This window comes from Tauraco erythrolophus, chromosome 8 (assembly GCF_009769465.1).
Source record: "Tauraco erythrolophus isolate bTauEry1 chromosome 8, bTauEry1.pri, whole genome shotgun sequence".
Lineage (NCBI taxonomy): Eukaryota > Metazoa > Chordata > Aves > Musophagiformes > Musophagidae > Tauraco > Tauraco erythrolophus.
The window spans coordinates 24,418,546-24,444,549 of NC_141472.1; the positions used below are offsets into that span (position 1 = coordinate 24,418,546).

At 36.7% G+C, this 26,004-nt stretch overlaps 1 protein-coding gene across 1 annotated transcript in view; it reads left to right on the forward strand.

The window, feature by feature from the left end:
* The window catches only part of GRB14 (growth factor receptor bound protein 14), a 67,146-nt gene that overhangs the window by 25,108 nt on the left and 16,034 nt on the right, over positions 1 to 26,004 (forward strand). Inside the window, exons 3-5 of the mRNA XM_086615579.1 lie at positions 13,841 to 13,997; positions 20,893 to 21,014; positions 22,961 to 23,035. Of these exons, the coding sequence (XP_086471705.1) occupies positions 13,841 to 13,997; positions 20,893 to 21,014; positions 22,961 to 23,035 (354 nt within the window). The remainder of the gene's footprint in view (positions 1 to 13,840; positions 13,998 to 20,892; positions 21,015 to 22,960; positions 23,036 to 26,004) is intronic.

The window sequence follows — 26,004 nt, forward strand, 5'->3', positions numbered from 1 at the left end:
GTGTATCAAGAGCTATTGCTGAATAGTTATTTCTGCTGGTAGTAAACCCCATACTGATTATGCTGCATTGCTGTATATGAAGGGAGAAACTCAACAAATTGCACACAAAGTATTGGTGCCAATCCTATGTGAAAAATCAAATTTCCCTTACTTACATGTCTTCTGTGTGTTACTTTCAACATGCAATATGTAAGTACCTGAAAAATTAGAAGACTTTGTTTACTTTTGATAAATTGAAGGTCAACTAATGTATACAAAGAAAATTAATCACCTTGCACCAAGAAATTATTCTTACTTAAGCTTGCTTTCTTCCTCGTTTTCAAGCTGTTACTATGGGTACTGGCCATTCCCTGTGTTCCTCCACTCTGTGTTTTTCAGCCTGTGGGTCAGGAACAGAGGCAGGACCAACCCAACAAAACACCAACTGCCTTAAGGACCTAAAAAATAAGTTGTGACTGTATGATCAAAACTTTTGGACCAATATAATTCTGCTGTAACACTGGGAATTTTACCCTAGTTCCAGTCCATCTTAGTCTCTTACACTTGGTAGTGACTTCCTAAAATTTCTTTTTTGAAGTTACTCTTACTCAGTTGTTTTCAACCCTTGATTTATGATTACATTATTTCAAGGCAAACTGTTTTTCATAGTTTAAAGTAGTTACATGAGAACAGATTTATTCTGGCACAGTATAGTGCATAAAGAGTGCCTAGAGAACAGCACAAAGCAAGGTGAATCAAACTTCTCAAGTCACACTTTCCAAGAATACTTATCCAGTTTCTTAAGCCAGAGTTGATAGGCTCTCATCATATTTCTCATAATTCATCATATTTCATGTAACATATTTCATCTCCTCTCTCTAGCAGATCCTAATGGCTATCTTAGACTACTGACCTATATCTCTACCAATACACATGCTTGGGCATCAAAAATATTAACTTGGAGAGATACCGTTGGTTCCTTTTTTTCCCATGCCTTGCACATCCCTGAGGTTACAACTTCATGCTATTTTTGGTTTTGGCACCACTAAAATTCTTAGGAAGGACTGGGACCTGGGAGGAAATGTTCAGTTGACGCCCTTAACACTTTCCCTTTATTTCCTACTAGAATCCTCTTTTTTTTTTTTTTTTCACTATTCCTCAGTGTACAGATTTCTTTACAGTCTTTTTCATTGCCCTTGTTGTATATTATATTGTTTCTGCTCCCGACCTTTCCCCTAATGTAATATTGTGTTTTTTCTTAGACCATTTAGACTGCTTTTCTGAACAAGTTAATTCTCTTCTGCAAGAGGTTAGCAATTAAATAATATCTAGACTGAACAGCAATTGGAGCCCTCTGCTTGTCTTGTATTAGTTTGACATCCGAACTTAACTAGCTTCTCAAATTATCCACCAGCTGTGTATGCAAGCCCTCAATGTTGTCATTTTTCCTTTGGTCCTATTGATTGTAATTTGTGAGACTGGCGTCTGTCACCATGTTTTGGGGTAGCCTGTTTGATAAGACTTTTAGGATGATCATAACACAAATAAAATACATAAATTTATGATGATATGAACATGGCTTGTGTGTGGGGAAAAGACACAGCAGCCAGACAACCCAGAAGACCTCTGAATGTAGGGTATCGCAGTATGTGTAGAGATGAGAAATATGCTACTGACTTCTCAGTTTTCCTGTATGACTGAAGGCAGTTCAGTTTACAAACCTCATTTTTGGTTTAGAACAAATGATTAGAGGTAAACATTGTCAAAATACACTCAAGTTATTAATATCTCCTTATTACTACAACATCCACTTAACATTATCTTTTTGTTCCACTTTGTTCACTTGTTTTAGTGAGTGTCTCCTGCGTTAGATGACTGTGACTTTTTTGCTGACAATTACAGGGCCTGGTTTCCATGCTCTGGTGCTCCTGGTCTTTTTTGCTGTTCCTGTAGTGGTTTGGGTTTGTTGGCAAAATTCTCTGACACATTTGTCGTAACGTGACAGTGTATAGTTGAAAGTTTTACATGGTTTGAGTAGACTTACTAGCTTTATTGCAGGATTTACTCTTATTTGGATTTTATTCTTTGGCTGGAGGGAACAATGCTGTGTGAATAAAATGAAAGACAAGTTGAAAAGTGCAGAGGGATAAAATGTTCTGTCAGAATAACTATTCTACAGCAGTTGAACCTTGTTGTTATATACCACCAGTGACTAGAAACAGATACCCAGAGACGGTGCTGGGCTGGAAGAATGTTGTAGTCTGACTCAGCAAAGCAGGTTTTTTGGTCTTATACTAAATGGCAAAGTACTTCAGCATTCTAAAACAACTATTTATTATAGTGAATTAACCTACATAGTCTTTGTCATATTTGCTCTTTTTCTTTTTTTTTTTTTTTAATTAAAAAAAATTATTTTAGGACTACTGCAAAGGAAATGGGAAACTAACTTGTCTCTTAATGCTATTGTTCAGAGACACGGCCTTTTTCAGCTTCGGCAAGAGATATGCTCTACTGAGAAACCAGCAACGTTGTGTGAAAAACCTGGTAGAAACAATAGGTACTTCTTTTTATAGCTGGTGTCTCTTCGGAAACATAGAGTGCAGCCAGAACGTGGCAGTAACAGATTTGCTTTCACTTGTGCTGGAACACAGCATTCTATTTATCTCTGACAAGCGAAGGATATGTTGGACAAACTGCACTATTAAATACAGAAAGCCTCATTTAAATAATGTTAGCACTTTGACATAAATAGGGACAAGCTATTCAAACATGAGGCTGATAACATTTTGCCCTTAACTTTGTTGTACACAGAAAACAAAAATCAGAAGTGTCTTTTAGTGGCTTTATATTGAAATTTCTTTCTCTCCTGATCTTCATACATGACTTCTTTGGAAAGTAGAGTAGTATGCCAATAATTTCTACCATATATCTAGTTTGGGGGATAAAGAACAGTGGTGCACTGGGAACTTTTTTCATTTTCCGTTCATTTTCTATTTCACAAACTCTTTTTTTAAAACAAACAAACAAACAAACCAACAAATACTGGAGTTCCTCCTTCAAGTCAGATTCTTTGAATCCTCTAGGATGATTTTCCATCCCATCTCTCAAGTCCAGTTAGTTTAACTGGATATTTTTCCATCAGTATATGGTAAGTGCATTCTAAATGTTGCTATTGTATATAGTAAAATGTAAAGCTGTGTATTACTATTACATATATAAAAGCTATGTAATGTTAAGACTCAGCTGGCAGCGTGGAAGCAAAGGACTGAAAAATACTAAATAGCATAAGTGTACTAATAGGGCTAATGAGCCCTATTAGTACCACCACTAAATTAACTTTTCATGAGGAAAAGTTCATGTGAATGTACATTCTTATTAACCTTAGTGTGATAATCAAGTCCGGTCTGAATATTGGTCTCTTTAAATTGAACAATAAAGCTTTTGAACTGTTATCATAAAGGATTTGGTTTGAAGGCAAAATATGAAACTTAGCCACTACCAAGATGAGTTTTGCACCTTGCTAGTTATTTTGGCAATTTTCTTTGGATTTCATGAGTAATATTAAGGTTGCTCCAAGTGAAGATAACAGATCGAAAAGCATGTACATTTAGCCTAAATAACTTCAGCTTTGTACTGTCAGCTGTATTGGTTGGACATACTGAACTATATGAAAGAGTGTGGTGATTCTGACACTAAGAGGCGGTGGTACAAATATACTTGTTTGGAAGTTGGATTATGTTATGTTCTCCACTGAGTTTTACAGTTACTTTCTCTTGGTTAAAGAATTTTACCCAAGTTTCATTGGATTGTCTTCATCATTTATTTATCTATTTTTAGTGAATTGGAAGATGTAAAACTCTCTTGTCTTCTTAATTGAGATCTAAGCTTCTATGTACTAGGTTTAGATTAACTGGGAGCCGTGCATACTGTGCACTGAGGTTAAGTGACCTACATTTGATTAGCTGTTAAGTATTTGTTACACAGGAGACAGGAATAGAGAACCAGAACCTTTCCCAGGACCAAGAAGTTTTTCAAATACCTTTGTGTCAGATGTTAACGTACACACTTAGCATTACTCAATAATGTAATGAAAAATAACTGGGACTTTTTTTATCATGGCTTGTAAGGCATGGGTTCTCCACTCTGATTTAAAGTATGAGCGAGAGTCTGAAATGACTTGACTATATCCAGCTGTTCTAAAAATGAACCATTCATTCCAACTTTATTTTGCAGTGTCTTACTCCATGACTGTTTAATCTTCATAATAGCTCTTCTTTTGAAGGACTGGGAAAAGTTAGTGATACCAATCAATGTGAACTGCATTACCCCACTGAGATTTTACGGAAGGTGATGATTACTCTAAACCATTCTAGTAACTTCTATGAACAAGATGAGGAAAAAGTTTTCATAAATGTAAGAGTAGATTTTCTCCTAGGAAGAGATAGATTCAGGTAATGTTAATAGATTCTGCCTGGCAATGGGGGCTCACAAATTCACAATGCAACACCCCAAAATTAATCTGCCGCAATAGCCCTCTGGCTTTTCCTTTTTCTCAGGACTGAACTGAAGTTTATATCGTATGCACATCAGGTGAAGTAATAGATGGAGCCTAAGCCTCTATTTCTATTGATGTTAGGATAGAGTGAGGTTTGCCATTTAAGTTTCTTTAGATTTTAGACTGTATAATGTTCTGTTAACTTCCTGTTTTTTTGCCTTTACGTTTCCAGTGTCGTCTCTTTTTAAACTGGTAATTTTATTTCACCTGTAAAGAGTAGCTCTGAGAACATACTCTTGCATATCCATTCTGAATAATTAATGCAAATAAATAATTTAGCTGATCTGCAGTGTGTTTATCTTGTATAAGTGATCCTTTGGCTGCTTAATCATCTAGCAAACCTGCTAATTTTTTTTCATTTCTGCTGTTTCATGGAATTGTATTATTTGCAATTTTTGCTAACGATGTTTAAATTTTCTCACAGCTTTCTAGTTATTCATACACATCTTACCAGTTGTACTTGAAATGCATCTTTAGCTGGTTTTGTTTGGAATCTCCATAGTCTGAAAAAATCTCTGGTAAGGCAGAATAATTTGAAACTCTCTATTTAAATAAATTGTCCCATCCACCCCCGCCTTTCCATATAAATAATGGGCATTCTTTTTAAGGACTTTTTTGTGTTTTTTACTTCTGTAGATCCCTTTGCATTTATTACTGCAGATTTGGTCCTTTTTTGTGGTACTGGCTGTTGATGATGATAAAACTTTAATTTTCTATGTTTAGTCTACATGTTACTACTGCAATTCTTACTTACAGTGTGTTGAACTTCACAATGTATCTGTTGCTATTTAATTCTCCAGTTATAGTAACTTTTTGAGCAAAGTTATCATATAATTATGGTTATTGTATAGTTAACAATAATCTCACTTTCTGCTCTAAAAGTAGTTGTACTATGAGTTAATTGTCCAAAGTGTGGAAGTTGCTTTCTCTAGACCTTGTCTTTTGTTCGATTTGATACAGAGAAATGAAATCTGTAGCTATTTTATTACTGTTTATAACTATATTTTGCTTCTGTTGACCAATATTGAAAAAGTGAATGTATCAAATTCAGGATTAAATAATGATATTTATATTTTAACTTTCCTGTTGTCTTTCAAACCTTGTTTCTCTTCAGTTTTACTGACGTTGTCTTTGAGATGATTACATGTCAGCATTGTCCTCATTCTGCCATTTTTTCTAACATCATAATGTGATTGTCATAACCTTCGTTTGAAAGAACTTTGCTGGTATATTTTTGCACATAGCTTATTATAATTTGGAGATCTGCATAATTTAACCTCCCTTTTCATAATACAACATATTTACACATCTAAAGCAGTAGTCATATGAGGAAGTCTAAGTGTTTCACAAATCTTAATGAGTTCAATCTGTTACCCTGCTGTACAGAAACAGATTTCACTTCCCTTGCCCCATTTTACAAAAAGGAAACTGAGGGACTGAGTTGCCCAAAGTCAGATGGCAAATAATTATTTTAAAACTAAGAATAGGACTTTTTTTGCCTGTGGTAATTTCAAATATTTTTTGTTACGTCTTCACATTGCTATTTAGTTCCTGTTTTGTGTGTGATTTTTTTTCATTTATAGGATGGTCGATCTTGTGCTGTATTAGGAAAGGCACAGAGTCTGTACTATGAGTTTGAGGGAGGGGAGTGACTGTATGGGCTATATAATATAGACAATTGCCATAGTGCCACAGTAAACTATCAGAAGACTACTACAGAAAATAAATAGAAATTGGTTTAGTTGATAATGTGGGCATACTGTTACCATGAAATTAAACATTTTTTTAATACTTTCTAACAGAATATTTAGGTCTAAAAAAATTCATTGTGTTTTGAGGCAACAAATTCATGAATTGCTAGAGAAATCAAGCTTGTCACTGGTCTTATATTTGAATAAAGACTGGAAATGGTCATTATTTTTGCTCTTTGAAATGTCATTTTAAAAAAGGTTAGATTTAGGAAAGAGTATGAGATTTCTCTTGGTTGTGGTGGGAAAGGTAGGCAGTTTTCCTAGACTTTACTCTTCCTTTCTTGGCACTTTGGTTTTGTTGCAAGCCAGATATAATTGATTGTTAGCGGTTTTATATCTTTTAGTGCTCGGGGGGACCATACCTCAATCTATCAATAATAAGTAAGTGTATGCAAAGTTCACTTTTGGTCACTTAGAAGAACATCTTCTCCTTCTTCGGGCTGCTACGTTCTTTGATGTTTGCTGTCCTTGTAATCAGTGACTTGACTTGCCATCAGTCTCTCTAAATTGATCTCCCAAGTCTTCAATATATGACTTCAGAAGCCGTACAAAGTGCTTAACTTCCTTAATAGCCTTGATGGTCCTATTGAAGAAAGTGACAGTTTCGTTTCATTTCATGTCACTTCTAAAGTGTCCAATCTGCCTATTTTGGCAGCTTTTATAAATTTTGTGTTTTCTACTCCGAGAAGAAAGTTAGATATTCTAGAAAACTTGAACGATAGAGTTGAAAACATTGCTGGAAAGAGAATCTTAAAATTTCCCTTCCTGAAGCTGATAGGAATACAGGGAGCCTGTGCATGGCAGAGATTTTTTAAGTCTAATGCTCATGTCACCTAAGCTACTGTGTCTATATTCTGTACATTTTTCTGCATGGGAGCAGTGTTCTTTCTGCCTCTTGAAGCTATGCTATGTTCCAAATAAGAAGTCAGGATTCACTGGGACCTGTGTTTTACATAAATTTGTTTTTTGGATTTCATGCTGGAACTCAGATTTGCTGTCTTCTCCCACGAACAGGCTTCCAGGTAATTGTCCCTTATCACTGGGTGTCAGTTCCTATCTGCCCACTTATAGATGTTATAGAATCATAGAATGGTTAGGGTTGGAAGGGACCTCAAAGATCATCTCGTTCCAACCCCCCTGCCATCAGCATGCCATGCTGATAAGTCTGTGCAGAAATCATGTGGTGCATTGTGAATCCTCCTTCAGAAGAGAGGTTCACAGGCTTAATGACCACTATTTTGGATTTAGGTGCCTAAAATATTAATGAATCCTCTGTTGTTTTGTCTCTGTGCTTCAGTTCTCTGTGTTCATTGCTCACAGGGACATGTACAGGTTGGCAATGAGAAAATAGTTGCCTTACAACAAGCAGCTACAGTTTATCATTATGTGCACTTTTTTTTTTTCAATGACAGATGTAGATTTCTGCGAACTGTGACAATCTTTTTGGCCTAGAAATCTTCCCTTTGGAGGAAATACTGGAAACGGGCCTTTTATCTGTAGACTAGGATATTTAAAGGGAAAGTCTTGCATTCACACCTGATAATGAAGACAATAAACTTTACTAACACACTTCTTTCTTTTAACTAGTCATGAATTAACGTACACTTAAATATTTTTGAGTGCGGAATTTTGTTCATTCTCTTTAAAACTAAGACAGACTATTGCTAGAAGACATGAAATACTTCAAAATGCTAGAAATTTCCATGTGCTTCCATTGTAGTTCAAACGCACTCCAAGTTCCCCTACCCTCTGCCAATATCAATAAGCAAAAAACTTTGTCTAGCAGGGGGCAAGGTTGGAAATTGGAGAACAAATGCTTCGGGCAAACAGCCTGTTAGTTAACACTGAAGACAGAGGTTAGTGCAGTATCAGGCAGGATCTCAGGGGAAGTATGGCACCCTGGAGTGTAAGACTTTCTAAGGCCTGGTTTTGCATACAATGACTGTGCGTTTAACATAAATGTGACTGAAATTGTAATGTAAGTGCTAAATGTGTGATGTTTTATTCATGGGGGAAAAATAATTGCAGAAATGGTAAGTTAAAGTTAGGTGCTCGTATCTTTATAAATAAAAGTGGCCTGAATTTTTTTTTTTTTAAGTTTTCTAAGAGGTACTGACCATCCACTGTCTTAATGGCTATACAGGGGCATTAAGAATCATGTAAATGTCAGGTCATTCTGACGTAGGCACCTAAATATGGACTCCGTGTGCTGAGTGGTTCTTTTTCTTTTGGATCTACCTGGCTTTTTTCACACTTCAGGACTTAGTTTGAAATTTGAAATTCCTCAGTGCAGGGTATGGTCTTTCCATATGTTTGTGCTGTTTCTTCAGATTGGAACTTCCAAAACAGATGGCTTGAAGATTCTGAAGAATCAGACTTGGTCACCTTCTCTTAAAAGTCTGTGAAACACGTTATTTAATTATTGTAGTGGAGATGATGGTTGAGTGTGGAAGAAGACTCGGGGGAGTAGAGTCCAGCCTTCTCTTGCTCTTCCCTCCTTCCACACTGACTGCCTTATGTGCTTTTTTGCTTATTCTTTTAAATGACTTCTGATTTTTTTGCTCCTTTTTATTACTTTTTAACATAAAAGCTAGGGTCTCCTTTTTCCTTTTCTGTGTTAAATACTAAGTTGTATTTGTCAACATTGATTTTACATTTCGAGTTCAGATGATTAATGAAATATGAACAATAATATTGTATATATAATAATAATATAATATTTTGAAGCAACATTTCTTATAAAAATAATTTTTGTAGGGATAAAGACGCATTGTACATACTTCTGGGATCCTGGCTGATTTTTAATATATTGAAAAATGGAAAGAGGACGTACAGGAAAGCTGTACCTTCTTGCCTGCTCCCATAGGCAATGAAAATGATTAATGCTTGTCATGCTCAGCTTGGTGCTTTCCTCTTATAAGAAGATCTTGGAGCTGCCAATTTCTTACTTCCAGTAGCTTAAATGGAAGCTATTGAGATGTTTCTTTTTTTGACCTTGGGAAAGACTAAAATCTCCTTGTATTTCTAAACTAGACAGGAAAGAAGATTTGAGTTCTGCTGAGGCAACTTTTTCTGTCTACTACTAGGTATAGTCAAGGGAAGTTAAATAGCTTGCTTTAGAATGAAGCTGGAGAGTGTATGTTAATGACAACTGTAATGACAGCTTGTCCTCAATTAGCAGCTCTTTTCTTGTGTGCCACTTCTCAGACAAAGTTTTAGGGGAAAAAATGGAAGCTGGCCAGCCTAATGCATGATGATAACCGCTAATAAAAATAAAGAAGCGGTCACTCAATCTTCCTCATTTCTATAGGAGGTCAGCATAACTGCATCCTTAGCATAATCCTGCCACTCTTTAATTCTTGGAGCATCTTCTGCTTCTGGAAAGAGAGTATTTGTTGCAACGCATTTCCAAGGAAAAATGAGATTTTGATTTCATCCTTTTTCGTGTGTTCCACTCCCCTTGGAACAAATATGTTCCCAGCAAATCCTACAAGGGGCTTTGCTTCAAACACAGCAGAAAGTGCAGACTGAGCAACTTCCTCTAATTAAAAAAAAACCTTGAAGGTCACTCTAACTGGTGAGATTTACACCATCACATTCAATTCATTAAACTAAAACTGTAACAGAAGTTCAGAAGGGTCTGCTAGGTGACCGCCTGTCTGTTGTCTCCTGCTGTATTTGAATACCTTGCAAGGAAGAGAAAAAGGGCACAACATCTGTGTTTTATAAGGTAGCACATGTCATAGCTGTGATCTGAGGTGATCTGTTGTCCTAGACTTGCACAGGATTTATTTCCCTGTACTTAGAAAGCCGTGTGAAAATACTCACAGAGAATATAAACTGTGTTGTTTTTTTTTTTTTTTTTCCCCGTTGTGGGGTTTGTTGTTTTTTTGTGTTGTTGTGTTGTGTTGTTTTGTTTTAGCTGTGCTCCTGTAAGTCCAAGGCCACTTCCAAGGCTTCCCACTCCCCAAGCTGAATGGCTGCAGGCAGCTCATTATCATGACTTGTGTTGCTGTCTTCAGCATTTTAAAAAGTCTTTTTCTATTTCTTCAGCAATAAGAGTGTAGTCATCTGCACTGAGACTCTTAACCCTTTTAAAAAGAATTTCTGTAAAAATCGCCTGTCAAGGGCTTCAGCATGGGCTGTACGTGCTCTTGCTGTAAAACAAGCACACCACCTAACTGGATGAGTACCTGGAGGAAGCTGTAGTTGCTGGTACGTGCTGGCAGGGTCCCTAGCCGAGGTGCTGGCATGGATTGTCACCCTGGGTTTATTGCAAGAATATTGAGAAATAGAATAGAATGTTTCAGTTGAAGGGACCTACAGCGCCGATCTAGTCCAATACGAGGAAAGCTGCTTTAATTCTCTCCCTTCCTTTCCCCTTCTATACTGTCTCTCTCCTTTCTGGCACTTCAGTCTGTCAAATCTTTTAGGTTCAGCCTGACAGAGACTTACTGGAGAGGCTAATGAAGCTGTCCCTAACCTTCAGTGCTGCCCAGAGTAGGACATGTTTTAAGGTGATGGGATGCTCTTTTGTCTACTCACCTGTGCAGCCCTCTATCCCATTCACAGCGCAGTTTGCCAGACACCTCTTAATTTCATCTTTGAATCCTTGTAAATACTGCAGGAACTTAAATAATTCGTGCTAGTTTATCCTGAACTGCAGAACATCATTTCTGCGTGACTGGAGTAGGAGTTTGTTGTGTGTGTGGAGCAAGACCCTACTGCAAGCAGACTGCATTGCTACCAGTCTCACTTGCTGAGAAGTGGGAACACTACCAAAGCATAGACATCCTATAAAACCAACGGTAGCCATCAACCACAGCTGCTTTCGCAGTATCAATCATTGAATTCAATATTGATGTGGTCTTTTTACCTTTTGTATCAAGTGTAAGTACTGGGCTGTAGCTCAGGCCTGTGGAAACTTTGGATTGACTTTCTCCAAGGTCTGCCTGTTTTCCCCAGAAGACTCTGCTTTGAGGTGGTTGATTCACAAGTGAATGTTTTTTAGTTTTTTTTTTTAGTTTTTTTTTTTCCTCTAGCTGTATCCTAGAGATTGATGTTGTGGCTGAACCTCATGTGGAACTCTTGTGCTGTCATCATTTATTAGCTGAAATGTGAAACCAAATCATCATGGACTTCATGCTTATGTAATTTGCAGGGCCAAAGATTGTAACAGAACTGCTCTATATGTAGTTCATAAAGTAAAGCAGTTTTCTGGAAAGAAGTAAGGTTATCAGTGTGCTTTAATTTGTATGTGGTTTTCAAATTGAGTCTTTTTTTTTTCAAATGGAGTCTTTTTTCTTGTTCTGATGTTTGGAAAGCATGGGTGAGATGAGCTGGTTTTTGTTTTGTGGTTTTGTTTAATTATTATTATTGGATTTTTGCTGTTAGTGGAAGAGAAGCAGGTGGCAGGAGATACAGTTGCAGCACCTTACTTGCTTTGCTACCACCTTCAGCACAAACCAAGAAGGAGCTGCTGTAACAGGTTAGGGCAACGATACACTACTTATTGTTCATTAGATGCTTGAAATGAGCATGTGTTTAGTAAGGTGGCAATTAATGACTAACTGACAATAACATGCTTCTTTGTCTTTAAAGTAAGAACTTGTGTCTTGATGTTTAATGAAGGATTTACAATGGTATTTAGGTTTTGTGCATAAAGTTCAGGTGAGGTTTGCCGTGTATTCTGATGAATGTGGATAAATTGAATGAACTGAGAGGAGGATTTTTGAGATAAATTAAAAACGTCTTGGCTGCCCTTTGTCTCGAGGATGTCTGTGCTTTTGCACAGACAAGGTAGGCAGGGTAGTTTAACCTGTGCTGAGTTCCTTATTGTTGTGTCCAGAATGTCACTAGCAAGTGTGCTGCTTAGTGTTTCCATTGGCATAGTACACAGCAGGCACTGTGCTGGGAATGGACCTTCAGACTCTTACTGTTTTGGTAGAGAGGGAATCATGTTGCTCAGTATTACTGCACGCTAATGGAAAATGTAAATATTGAGGAATAAATCCCATTCTTAAAGATGAATTAATGTATTTACTTCCTGATCTCATGGCATTGAGTGGCTTTTGGGTGCAAATGTGTGTTTGAAAATACAGAGAGAAAAAAAAGAGGCATTCTAGACTTGATCACTTAGTGTGTTTCTGAGTACCTGGAAGACTTTTAATGTTGCGTCAAATCCTCTATACCTACTGCTCATGTTTACCTGTCCGTTTGTGTTTATCATAAAATCTCAAAAATCTGTTTTATTTTAGGAACAATGTTACTATTTAACATACAGTACCACAGATAAGAGTTGATCCTTGTGTCAGGAGCCTCAATAATTTTCACTTTTTGTGTTTTTTCTGCTTTTAAAAAATGAGAAATAGAGGAAATCTAACAGAGTATTGAGTTTCTTGGCTGCTGTGAGGAATATGAAATTATTTCCTACAAAAAAATTCTTTGTTGTCTTTAATGGGATTAGTGACTGTGCAGACCTTATGAAGACAGAGCACTAGTGATTTGCATCAATTCCATCCAATTCACTGATTCATCTGATTCATTTGATTCATTCTCCTTCAGAGAAAGGAAACACAGAAAAAAAGTACCTAAATGGTCATGCCTTCTTTCAAACAGGCAATATGCAATAAGACTCCTTCAGCCTCTACATTTGAAACTAAGCGTAAGCAGGTTTAGCTCCATCTCTTCGAGAACTTAATGAACACTCATTTTTCATGACTCTAAAATGTGTACTGATATTGAAAAATAAATTTTTAAAATTAAATTCAAAAGAGAAAATGACAAGGATAGGTCATGAGAGTTTATATTGTCTCCTTCCCTACCCCCCATCTCCCTTACATACTTAACAGAATAGAGAAACTTGGAAGAACTACTGAGGTAAAATATGTCAAAAATTGTCTACTTTGTGATAAGATTTTTGCATTTCTACATGTTCGAGAATATTTTATTTACTTTCCTGATCCTCACATTATGGTAATTCTTTTCCATATACGGCAGTTTTGATTCTGTATATATGCCTTTTTTTATACTCATAGTTTCTGTTCTTGCTTGTCAAAATTAGAAGCAGCTCTGTAGCATCTCTTGGTTTTGCTGTGTATAGAATTGTGAGCATCTCAAATCTGATTGCTTTTCTCTGAACTAACTCTAACTTTATCAAATTTTCCTGCAGTTCTGCAGTCATAGAGTTGTTGAGTTTTGCTTTTTATGCTCTGTGGTTTCTTCTTTAGCTTTTATAAGAATGTACAGTTTCACTGGGTTTATTTACCTCTCCATTACAGTTGTTTTTTAAAGTGAATTCGCTAATCTGTCCAGTGTCCTGTGGTCCTGTGGCAACGGATGTCCAGTAGCCAAGTTTAGAAGTGGGATATGCTTTGCTCTCTGCTGTTTTTTTTTTTAATTACGCCATTGCACTAGAGAGAAATGGCTGTCTTTAGTATTGCATCCTATGTGTATAGGTTCTTGTCTCCGTCATGAAGCTGAGAGAGGAACATATTTGGACTAACTGAAGCAAAGATTTAATTTATGGGTATTTTAGCTTTTTTATTTATTGCAGGTAATTAAAGTGTATAGTGAAGATGATACTAGCAAAGCTTTGGAAGTACCACGTGATATAACAGCCAGGGATGTATGTCAGCTGTTGATATTGAAGAACCACTATATCGATGACCACAGCTGGACTCTGTTTGAACAACTTACTCACACAGGTTTAGGTAAGACTAATACTATATAATAATATGGCAGTGAATAAGGTGTTTGGTTTTCATTTTCACATAACAGCACAATTGTAATAGAAAGACTTGGAAGAAAAATGATGGGAGGGCTCGTGTGAATTTGTTATTTTGAGGGTTTGTTGCTTCTGTTTCTCTTTTTTTTTTTGAAAGCATAGCTATAAAATACATTTTTTCATAGTACATTTGCCTCACAGTGCTTGATCTGCATCTATGGGTGGTTTGGAACACACTGACCGTTAAAGTTCTCACTGCAAATTCTTCTTCAATCCTCCGTGCTTTTCTTTTGCAGTTCTTCCTCTTTTACCGGTTATTTCTTGCCTACCTCTAGCAAGACTCATGTTATTTTCATTGCAAATAAAATCTTTGTTGCTCCTAACACACCTGAGTGAAATATCTGACATCAAGGACAGAAAGCAGTTACGCAATGCTAGTCTATCTGGACAATAGGACTCAGTCGTCAGAAACAACATCAAAATAAGCTGATAGTATTTTCCTTCAATACAATCAGTTTGGCTAGATTTATTGTGAACTCTGGGACAGGACTACTGATAAAGCAGAATAAAACCATTCTTCTAAACTTCCAGTTATGGACCAATGAACTGTGTTGAAGTGACTTTATTCTTAGTATTTTAAACTGCTGGAAACAAAACTCTGAATTCCTTCCACATCATCAGTGTACCTCTAGTGTAGTAAAAAACCTCTTCCTCTGTTATACAATTTAAAAGGTGTAATCCGTGGTTTCAGGTTACAACTATAATTTTAACTTCTGCTCTCTCTTCCTTTTTGTAGTGTATAGATGTAATTTTGCAGTATAAAAAACCATTAAGGCAGATTAAATATATAGAGAAAGGGGATATTTGCAGAGATGTAAAAAATGCAGAACACAGAAAAGACTTCACTTGGCAAAAGATGAGTTTAGAAGGCTACTGCTAGGATGTAGTATTGAACTGATACTCTAGTCAGACAATCTTACTTCCTTTACAGCACTGTTTCAGTTCAGTACTGTGTTTGGTTTTGATAGGGAATTGTATCATAAAAATCTCCTAGAAGACAAATGCCATAAAAAAATCTGCTTTAATTTCATGTCACTCAAAGTTTCCATAGTATTCTGAACTTTGACACTGTACTAGTTACCAAAGATACTACTTCTGCAACCTCAAGGGCAGTTCCAGCTGCTAGTGCAAAGTGTGGCTTGAGAGAGAGGATGTTTTGGGGGCCTTCCTGCATTCTAAAATACATACAAAACTCCTTAGAATCCTTAATTCTCAGAAGAGACTGCACCGGTACCTGGTAACTCCAGTGCTGTTGATTTAAAAAACCAAATACATACCACCACCAAAAAACCAAACAGCCCCACCACAACACACACCCCATGGATATTTATATATGGCTAAAAGCTATTGTTAAACTCCCTTTCTGTGTATGTATCTAGGGAATGTGGACTCACATGTTTGTGTAAAATAAACTTGACTGTGCATCTCTGACTGTATTATGTTTAACAGCCACATTTTAAAGATGAACTACAAAAGCTAAAACTGTGTTCTGCCCTTTTCTGCTCCTTTATCCTATGAAGGCAGCTACAAACGTTTTTCAATTTTTTTTCTTGCTTTGTAACATTTCAAAGATATTTATAACCTTTTGCACTGAATGTATCAGTTGTAAGATGCTTCCAGCTCAGAGTAAGGTCAGAGTTAAATCTGGGTCGAGGCTGTAAATGACTGACTGCTACAGAAGAGGAGGTATAAAAGCGGCTTTAGACAACACTACTATATAAACAGTAGAAGTGTTTTCTGTGTTTTATAGTGTGGCTGATGTTTAAGTAGTGTAGTAATTGTTGAAGACGACACTTTTGACCAACCATGCCAGAACAATAGTGGCATTGTTTCTCCAGGTTTATTTATTTGCACAATACACTTTTTGTCAAATAATATGTTTACTTCAATCTGAAGGATTTCTTGGAAGATTTCAATATCAAATCATTAGTGAAGTTGCTTTTCCTAAGATTCTGAAATTCTTAAAATTACTGGCGTGCAGATCTGAAGATCTGCATTCACCATGCAGTCTTCTGATTGCTCCAGCTGCCTCAGGCATAATTTTAGGAAAAGGTGAATTGTTCATTTTTGAAATAAAATGATTTCCTAGATTATGAGGGTGGCAATTCAATATTACTAGCCAAGGAAAGGAACAACTTGAGATATCTTCTTTTTTTTTTTTTTCTTAATAATACTGAATAATAATGGATTTATTTTTATGATACTATTAGATCTGATTTTATTTGAAAGGTTTAACATACTGATCTTGACTTGCATTAAGTATATTCTTAAGCACTGGATGAGTAGTGCGAACAAATATTTTTTCAAATGATGATTTAGTTTTGACTGTTTGCTATTAATTTCTGTTGTATGTTTTACCCATGGGGGTTTGGACAGTGTTTTTCTGCTCCCAAGTTGAATGAATGGATATAGAAAGGAGAAGTAATGCAAATGAGTGTGTGTGTCTGTGTAAATTCTAGTATGATGGGGATTAATAATTCATTCATCAATTAGTGAACATTTTCTTCAATATCTAACAGCTATCTGAATACTCCTGAATTAGATATGATTGCATGAATCTTAGTGAGCTGAGCACAGTATTCTGTTTTTAATCAAGACAGACATTAATTACATCACTAGAGCGTGTCTTCATTGCTGTGTGGAGGTATCTACATGTTACAATTAAAAAAGAAAATAAATAAATAAATCCCAGCCAAAAGAAAACATAAAACCACAGTCTGTATATTCCTCTTTTCACAAACCTATATGCCCTTTAGTGTGGAACTATATTATTGAACATTAAGCATGGTCGTGTCCTTACTGCATTCCTTGGCAAGTGCTGACCACATGGTGTTGACTCGGGGCGAGTGAAGAGGTGAGATAGTTCCTCCACCTGCATCGCTTCCCTGGGGCGCTGGCCAGTGCATCCCGTCTGCTTGTCTCTGAGCACCCATGTGGCGCACAGCCTGCTGCTGCTGCCTCGCCACCCGCAAGGCTCCGCCTTCCTGCCCAGCTCTAAAGCTTTGCAGTAACCTGGGCTCTATTTCAAATATCTGAAGTATGACAATTATTGCAGCACTATAAGTCACAATATATTTCACACCTGTGTGCTTCTGGTGTATCATAGAATCATAGAATAGTTTGGGTTGGAAGAGACCTTAAAGATCATCCAGTTCCAGCCCTTCTGCCATGGTCAGGAACACCCTCCACTGCACCAGGTTGCCCAAAGCCTCATCCAGCCTGGCCTTGAACACTGCCAGGGAAGGCATCCACAACTTCTCTGGGCAACCTGTTCTAGTGCTTCACCACCCTGAGAGTGAAGAATTTCTTCCTATATGTAATAGAAATCTCCCTTCTTTCAGTTTGAATCCGTTGCCCCTTGTCTTATCACTACATGCCCTTGTAAGAAGTCTTCCTCTAGCTTTCTTGTATGGCCCCCTTGAAGTACTCAAAGGCTGCTGTAAGGTGTCCCCGGAGCCTTCTCTTCTCCAGGCTGAACAAGACCAACTCTCTCAGCCTGTCTTCATAAAAGGTGCTCCAGCCCTCAGATTGTCTTCATGGGTCTCCTCTGGACTCATTCAAACAGGTCCATGTCCTTCTTGTGAGAGCCCACCTGGAGTATTGCATCCAGCTCTGGGGCCCCCAACACAAGAGCAGAGTAGAAGGGCTGAATTGCTTCCCTCGACCTGCTGGCCACACTTCTTTGCATGCAACCCAGGATATGGTTGGCTTTCTGACATTGCCGGCTCATGTTGAGCTTTTCATACACCAGTACCCTGAAGTCCTTCTCCTCTGGGCTGCTTTCAATCCATTCTCCGTCCAGCCTGTACTGGTGCTTTGGATGCCCTGACCGATGTGCAGGACCTTGCACTTGGCCTTGTTGAACTTCATGAGATTTGCACAGGCCCACCACTCAGCCTGTCAAGGTCCCTCTGGATGGCATCCCTTCCCTCTAGCATGTCCACCACACCACACAGCTTGGTGTCATCTGCAAACTTGCTGAGGGAGCACTCAATCCCACTGTCCATGTTGCCAACAAAGATGTTAAGCAGTGCTGGTGTCAATACTGACCCCTGAGCAATGCCACTCATCACTGGTCTCCACTTGGACATCGAGTCATTGACCACAACTCTTTGAGTGCAACCATCCAGTCAATTCCTTTTCCACTGGGTGGTTCTTCTGTCCAATCCATGTCTCTCCAGTTTAGAGACAAGGATGTAGTGCAGAACAGTGTCAAAGGCTTTGCACAAATCAGAGTAGATGGTCAGTAAAGTAAAATGTTCTAACTAAACCAAAGTGTATCTTTTTCATGGATACATATAGGGATTTGATTACAGAGCTGTGCTTTGGAGGGCACTAACTCAGTGTTTCAGTTCCTTCAAGAAAGTAAGTTGAATCAATTGTAAAATATGCTGTAACGTGACACCTTAAAAATAAAGAAATACCAGCATCCATTCCCATCCATTGGGGTGATGCAGAATGTCTCATATTTGTACCAAGAAGTAAGTCTTGAGGAAATGGTATTTTCTTAAATGTCACAATGCCAAGCATTTAAGAGTTTTAAATGTCATCCCAGAGGAGCACTTTCTCTCTGTAAAACTGAAAGGAAAAAAAAACTAGTTTTGAGTAAGAGCTTCAGTTCTTTAGTGTCTCTTTACCCCTGCATCTGAAGAATGTGTTTTGGAGTAGAATAGCCTGTATAAGATTTTAAAATGCTCACTTTTCTTTCAGTGTATTTGCAGTATTTTTCGTTTTGTGACTTGCTTTATGGTTTTATTTGCTTCATTTGATCTGGTCACAAAATCTGTGTTTCATGTAGCATCCTTGATTTCTGTCTTTATGGGCTCAAGAATGAGCTAAGTTCAGTGAAGAATGAGTTAAATTCAGTGGAAGTTTAGCTTTTGCCTACTTGATCTGTAGATCATGAGAGCACTTTGTCTTCTGCTGCTCATGAGCATGATATTTTCCTACAGAGGTGCAATTGAGCTGCATGAGTGTATTGCCTCTAAATTTGCTAGGTGGAAACTCCCTGAAGAAGCTTATAGATTTGCAGGCTACAGTAAGTCTGTTTCCCATCAGATTGGACAGTGTGTAAGCACAAAGCAGTGACTGGCGAAAGAGGTGGCAAGAGATCAATAGATGTTGTACTTCTAAAGAGGCTTTAATAATTTAAAATTTGTTTGATTTTTATCTCTTAGAAGGTTGTGCATGCTACACTTTATGAATGTTAGTCTCTTTGTTTAGCCAAGACCACTTGCAAAAATTTACCATTTATATTACTTTAATGTTATGCCTAATTAATATTTTTAGAAAATCTATACTATTTTATCTGATATGATTTTAAAAAAAATTTATAACAACAGGCAATTATATGAGAGCATCAACATTCATTTAAAATATATCATAAGATCCCTTATGATAATGCAATAAAGCATAGAAAATGTGATCAGAAAATTGTGAGTTACATGGTTTTTGTAATGTGGTTTTAATTGCCTTTTCCTTTGAAACCATGATCAGATTTGGATGTTAAACCCCTGCAACTGGTAGGGAGACATAAGTTTAGATCTCAGACCTGTTCTTAACCTGTTACTCATTGTTGGAGTGTAATTTAAATTGAGAGGAACCAATGATCATTTAAATAAGATCTACAACTTTGTTCAACTCCATCTAGTTCTTATTAGTTTGAGTCCACAACAAAGTACAAGTGGCCACAAAAATTGTATACTCGTTTGGAAGCATGTTCATCCTTTTTTTTGTAACATGTTTTCAGAAGCTGCTGAATTACTTAACAAAAAAAAAAAAAGAAGCAGTATAAATCGTATTGTACAGAAATTATCCATAGTCTTTCAGGATTTATGTGTAACTTCCTGCTCTATGAGTAGTCCCATTGATTTACTCGGAGCATGCAACACGTAAACATGCACAACACATCTACAGGAAAGTACTTAGTAAATCTTTCGTCTAAGTGCATTTCATATTGCTGTAAAATCGAAAAATTCACTCGAATCTGAGTGACAGAATCAGTCTAAAGCAGTGAGTACGTCGATTCTGAATGCCAGTACTGTGGTACCCATAACTGAATTCTTTGCCTTCTTTTCCCCTTGCCCCACTACAAAGCCAAACTACTCATTAAGATTCACTTTGTAGTTTGTTTTGTTTTGTTTTATTTTCTTTTTTAGTTTTTTTCATGGCTTTGACCACTCCTTTTGGATATGCTAGTTGTACGGCTGCTAAAATTCTCAGTATCTCTGATTTATTCAAAAGCACTAAAACACTGAAAGGCCCTAAGTTAATTTGCAGTTTTAGAAGTGCTTCAGGACATCATAGGGGCCTGAGGAGAAGATGACAAATCAATGCTTTTCTATATTGCAGATAAGTTTCACTTTACGAATGATGCATTAGAGAAAAAAGCATTAGAAAGACATTCCTGACACCCCAGACAGGCTGAGTGAATGGTTGAAGTGGTCTGCTGCCTGCTGCCACACGCATCACACAGCAGGGACTGCCTGGCTTCTGCAGGGAGAACATGGATTTGGCCGTGAAATGGAATAAAGCCCTCAGCTGCCCCTGTAAAGAAAACAACAACAACAAAACACAAACAAAAACCCCTACCTGTGACCTACCTCAGAAGTTGAGCTGGAACAGTAACTTGGTGTAACATGGACCTGATTAATGGACTGTGTGCAGATTTCTTGTTTCATGTTTTGTATCTGTTAAATTAGTTTAATTTAATAATATTTTTATTATCTGCCCTTTGTGTTTTCACATTCTACTCTTAGGCTCTTAGGTGCCGGTTATGTACTGAGGTTTTAAAGTTTGTTTGTGTGTTTGTTTTTTTACAGGAAGAGCTATAGAGGACCATGAATTAGTGATGGAAGTCCAGTCAAATTGGGTAATGGAAGAGGAAAACAAACTGTATTTTAGAAAAAATTATGCCAAGTATGAGTTTTTTAAAAATCCGCTGGTAAGTCCTAACATTTTATCTGTGAAGTGGTACAATCGCTGTTGCTGCAAAATAGTCTTTTCTGTTACGCAGACAGGCAGAATGTAAAGCTGTTAGTGTAACATGAGCAATAATTGGGAGGGAATATATGGGATACAGGAATAGATTATAGTGCATGTAACTGTTGGACGATCCCTTTGTTGCAATTGTAAAACATCCACGTTCGTACTTTTTTGTTTGGGTGAGGGGGGAAGACATGGGTTTAACCTTACTGAAGTTTGCACATGGACCTGCAACAAAATAAAATTGTTGATATTGAGTGAAGTTTCCATCAAGTGACAACAAAATATAAAATGAAGCAGTGTGAGGAGGGGCATCTGTAGCAACGATGATTTTATTGCTGAAGTGAAAATCGAGGGTTATGGCCCGGTGCTGCCCAATGGCAGCTTCTCACAGCTGCGGCTAAATGACAACTGACACGAAAGGCCATGAGCAGCCATAACCTATTAGGAATAAGTGAAAGTGAAGCCAAAGTTAGTGTATGGAAGGAATAGAAAGAGAGCAGAGACAACTTGTAATTCAAGGATGTTGCTAATGGTTAGTGCTGCTGATTCAGACCTTGGCTGATGGCAGAGGCCGTGGAAGCAGTCCTTGCTTAGCTGGAGAAACTCACCATCTGGTTGCTGAAATACATGGTTTATTTGCGTCACTCCTAATGTTGTCTCTTATAAAGCCAGCTTGTTTCAGATGTCAGAGGGAGAAATAGCATGAAATGTAAGAGGACTTGAAAGGTGAAAAGTGGAAGGGAACCCAAATTATCTACCTATGAATAGGATGAAAAGGTAAATATTAAGATACCAAAGGATATAGGAGATCTGAGGGTTTTTTTCTTGCACTTGTGTTTCTCTGGACAAATCATATACTCCCCTGACATGGAGATGTCACGCACTAGTGAAAAAATCTAAGCTTGAGATGATCTAGTTAGTAGAGAAGCTATCAAAGAAAAAGTATGTTTGTGTATTGGTTAACCAGTGAGTGGAACCATCTGTGGAGTGTGGCAGACAAGAAGATATGACTAGCATGAGCAGCTGTGGCTAAGCAGAATCCTTACTGTTCCTGGTGAGTCATTCTTCTGGGTACTGTAGTCCCAGGTGTAGCAAGAATGCTTTATCGGAAATGAGTTGATATGAATTAACCCTACCAGTAGTTCAGTTTTATTAAAAATGAAAGTCAGTGAACTTTGGATGGTCAAGGGAATGTTAGCTTCGAACTTGCCTAAGCCTTGAGAAAACTTTATTAGTAATAGTTAAACTTCTGGCTGGTTCATATCTGCATGACTATATTGAACTCCCCAGCTGCAGGTCTGTCCCATAAATTGTGCCTTGAGCTTTTATTGATAATGAAAATGGCAATTTAAATGTGGACTTTTTAAGCACACCGTATTGATGTAGTCAGATTTTGATGTTAATTCGTATTCATATCATACAAAATAGACTATGAAAAAAAACCTGAGAGGACTTGTTCTCAGTTAGTGGAGTTATTTCAAAATATTTTACTGGGTTTGGAATTTAATGAAAATGGTAGAAAACAATATATTTTTCAGCATGTTGGTGCATATCTTCCATACTTTGTAGCATTTTGGAGCCCTAGGCAAGTCTTATATGTCAACAGCAATAGAAATTACTACTAGAAAAACAACACTAAGGGCCAAGTACTGCAATATGACTTACACTGGTATATGAAAACCTCTTCTTTCCGGAGCCCATGGATGTTTTCTCAAAATTCTAAGTTTTTCAGCAAATAATATATAAGTTGTCACAAATTTAGGAGTGATACTAAGGTAAGCTTAAATTAGGGAATCTGCAGTGTCTTCCACTGCATTGAGAACTTTAATTCTATGTCCAAAAGAGGTAGGAAGTTTTGTATTTATTTTTACAGAACTTTGATACAAGTTATTATTGTTACAGAGTTTTTTCCCAAATCATATGATATCTTTTCCAAGTGAGACCAATGCAGCTGTAAGCCACTCTGGGATATTACAGGTATGTAATCTTTGAATGAAGATGAGCCAGCATAGCTCAGAATTTCCTATTGTCTGTGTTGTGTGAGCATAGCTCTTTGTCACTCTTGGATTTGTTGCTAGGTTTTTAATAACTCAAAACATGGTTAATAACTTTTTTCCTTATGAGATACGACATGATGTGTCCCTTCCAGACAGTTATTATATGACCATACTTGGAAATTTGCACATTCTTTCAGAATGAAGGAGTGCAAAACCAGACAAAATGCAATAAAAATGGTTAATAATTTTATTGTGTATTTCAGGTAAAATACCCTGTTTCTTTAAAAAGGTGGAATGCAGCAGTGCTCAGTACATACTTAACAGCAGCCTTGGTAGAATGCTGAGGAACTGGTCATGTGATATAAATGGATAGGAAAAAGAGTTAAATGGTTAAACTTAATGAGTAGAAAATTTGGACTGACTAGTATGATTTGTTAGCCTGAAGGCTACTGTAGCCTTCAAGAAAAAAATATGGTAGGTCACTCAGTGTTAGTCATGTTTTAAGCGGACACAAGATTTTAATTTACAGTGGGAATAATTTCACAGAATGACCATATCAGGGATCATAGTCTTACTTCTCAAAGAGGGGAAAAATGAGTAATAAAGGTGGAAACATACACATCACTCTTGTTTGCTTGTCACTAGAAAAAATAATTAATAGAAGAACTTTCACTGGTCTTAAGACAACAACCCTGTGTGTGAGTTTGTGGGATAAAGAACTATTGGAAAAGCAACATAATAACACAAGATATTTAAGGTAGAGCTAAAGGAAATAAAGAAATTACAAGGTTCTTTTTTTTGCATCTATGTAATAAATTCTGCCTTAGCGTTCACCGGTAAATGAAAAACATTAAAGAACTAATTCTCAAAGCAGTCTGTATTAAATAGTTATATCCTTATAGAAGCAGATGTCAGTCAGGAGGTTAAGGTTGTCCCAAATACAGTAAAAAATGTTTCAAATTAAATTTAATTTTGACACATGCTAGGTTCTGTCAGTAATTTTTACAAACCTAAATAAAAACTTTGTAATTTCAAAAGATGCTGCATATGTAATGCAAATTGGTTCACTTTTGCTACCTAAATATCAAATAGATTTTGCACTGTAGATTAAACATTTAATTTAGAAAACCTTGTCCTCTATGTTAATAGAACTGAATATTTTTTGCTCACAAATGTAATTTGGTAATTTGAAAAAAAAATAAAGATTTCTATAATGGAACTGTTTGCCATATACTCTCACACAGACCTTCCTTAAACCCTAGAAACAGAACATATTGTGCTATGTAGAATGTATGCAGAGCTTGTTGGTAAGACTAAGAATAATTCTAAATATATGTAGTTACATCCTATTTTGGTAGCTTGAAAAAATTGTTACAAACTCTCCTCTGTTGCTATTTTATGTTGTATTATCTGTTTAATTGTATTTTGTGAAATAAAACTTAGTAGGTGCAAAGTAGAGAATACCTTTGTGGATTGTGCAGCTGTTATGCATGTTTCAGCAGAAGCTGTTGGGTAAATTGTTTACAGCATGTCGCTATTTCCTTGGAAAGTTTCATTAAGACAAGTTAATGAGCTTGTGTTATTATTTGTGATGTGCTTGGTCAAGTATCAAGAGAGCCATTAGTTTTAACAACTCAATGCTTACGAGTGATTAAAAAATCACTTCTGATACTTTTATAGCTTTTTGTGGATTCAGCTGTAAGCAAGTAAAATGTTTTTCAAGTAGATTTTTCTTGATTTTCATTGAAAGTGAAAGTGAGTATTTTGGCCGATGACTTTAAATCAGAGTATCTAAATAGTCTAAAAAACAAAACTAAAAAATTTACCTGTCTCCTATCCATTTAGCATGTGCTAAGTGAAATTTCTAGGTCTGACACATACTGAATGTCTTTGTATACCAAGACGGAGGTTTAATCTCTGCCCTGAAGATCTTTAGCCTGAAAAAGAAGAGAGTATGGCTGCTTTGAGACACAACATTGTATGCACATGCTTAGTGGCAGGCAGTATGGATCATCTGGAACTTGCTTTATGTTATTTTTGCAAATTGAATACTTTAAAGCATGTCAGAAATGAACGTAGGATGAAGATTTTAATGTGAGGCCTCTCCCTGTAGTAATGAAATTCTGTTATTTTTAGGTTTTGGGTGGATGGTTTGTTTGATAGGTGGACAATAAATTAATTCGTTTGATCTAATTACATGTGAAACTCTTGTTGAATGTAATTTTAAACGGGTCTTGTGACTTGTTTAAAACATCATCTGCTTATTGGAGCAACTCTCATTTTAGATAACTCATGTACATACTAGATCCTTTTGTATTCTTATTCACAACAGTGTTTCCAAGGAATAAACTACACGGCATGGGTAGTGTTGACAGAATTGAGTCCTTCTGAGTTAGTAGGTGAAATTCTAGCCTCAGTGAAGTCAATATTTTTTTTTAAATTACTTTGAAAGGTCAAAATTTTATCCTAGGTTTCTTTCATTTTCTTTTTTTTTCTGTGAATAATGTTTCTTCAGTTTTTTAATTCTATTTTTTTGAATCTTTAATTATATTTGTAGTAATTTTTTTTTTCCGCTGTACTGTATATCAACCAGTGTTTTAAATTTAACAGTGACATCTTCAAAATAGAAGGTTGAAATTACTTGGGTAATTGCACGTTTTTTAATAATGCTTTAAGAGTAGACCAATACCTGCCCCCCCTTCTTCATTGTTTAATAGAGGCCTTTGATATTCAAGTTCTGTAGGTAGGCTTGAAGTTCAGAGTCCAAGTCTTGTATCAACCAATTTGGCTGCTTCTTTCTAATAGCTTTTTATGTATGATGTGAATACATTAAGAAAAGCTGTTGTAGATAGCACATGTCCAAGCCATCTTCCAGAGCAATGAAAAAAAACTTGCACCTGTTGTAGAATATATTAAAGGGAGCATACGTCTTTCCTAAATAAACATTAA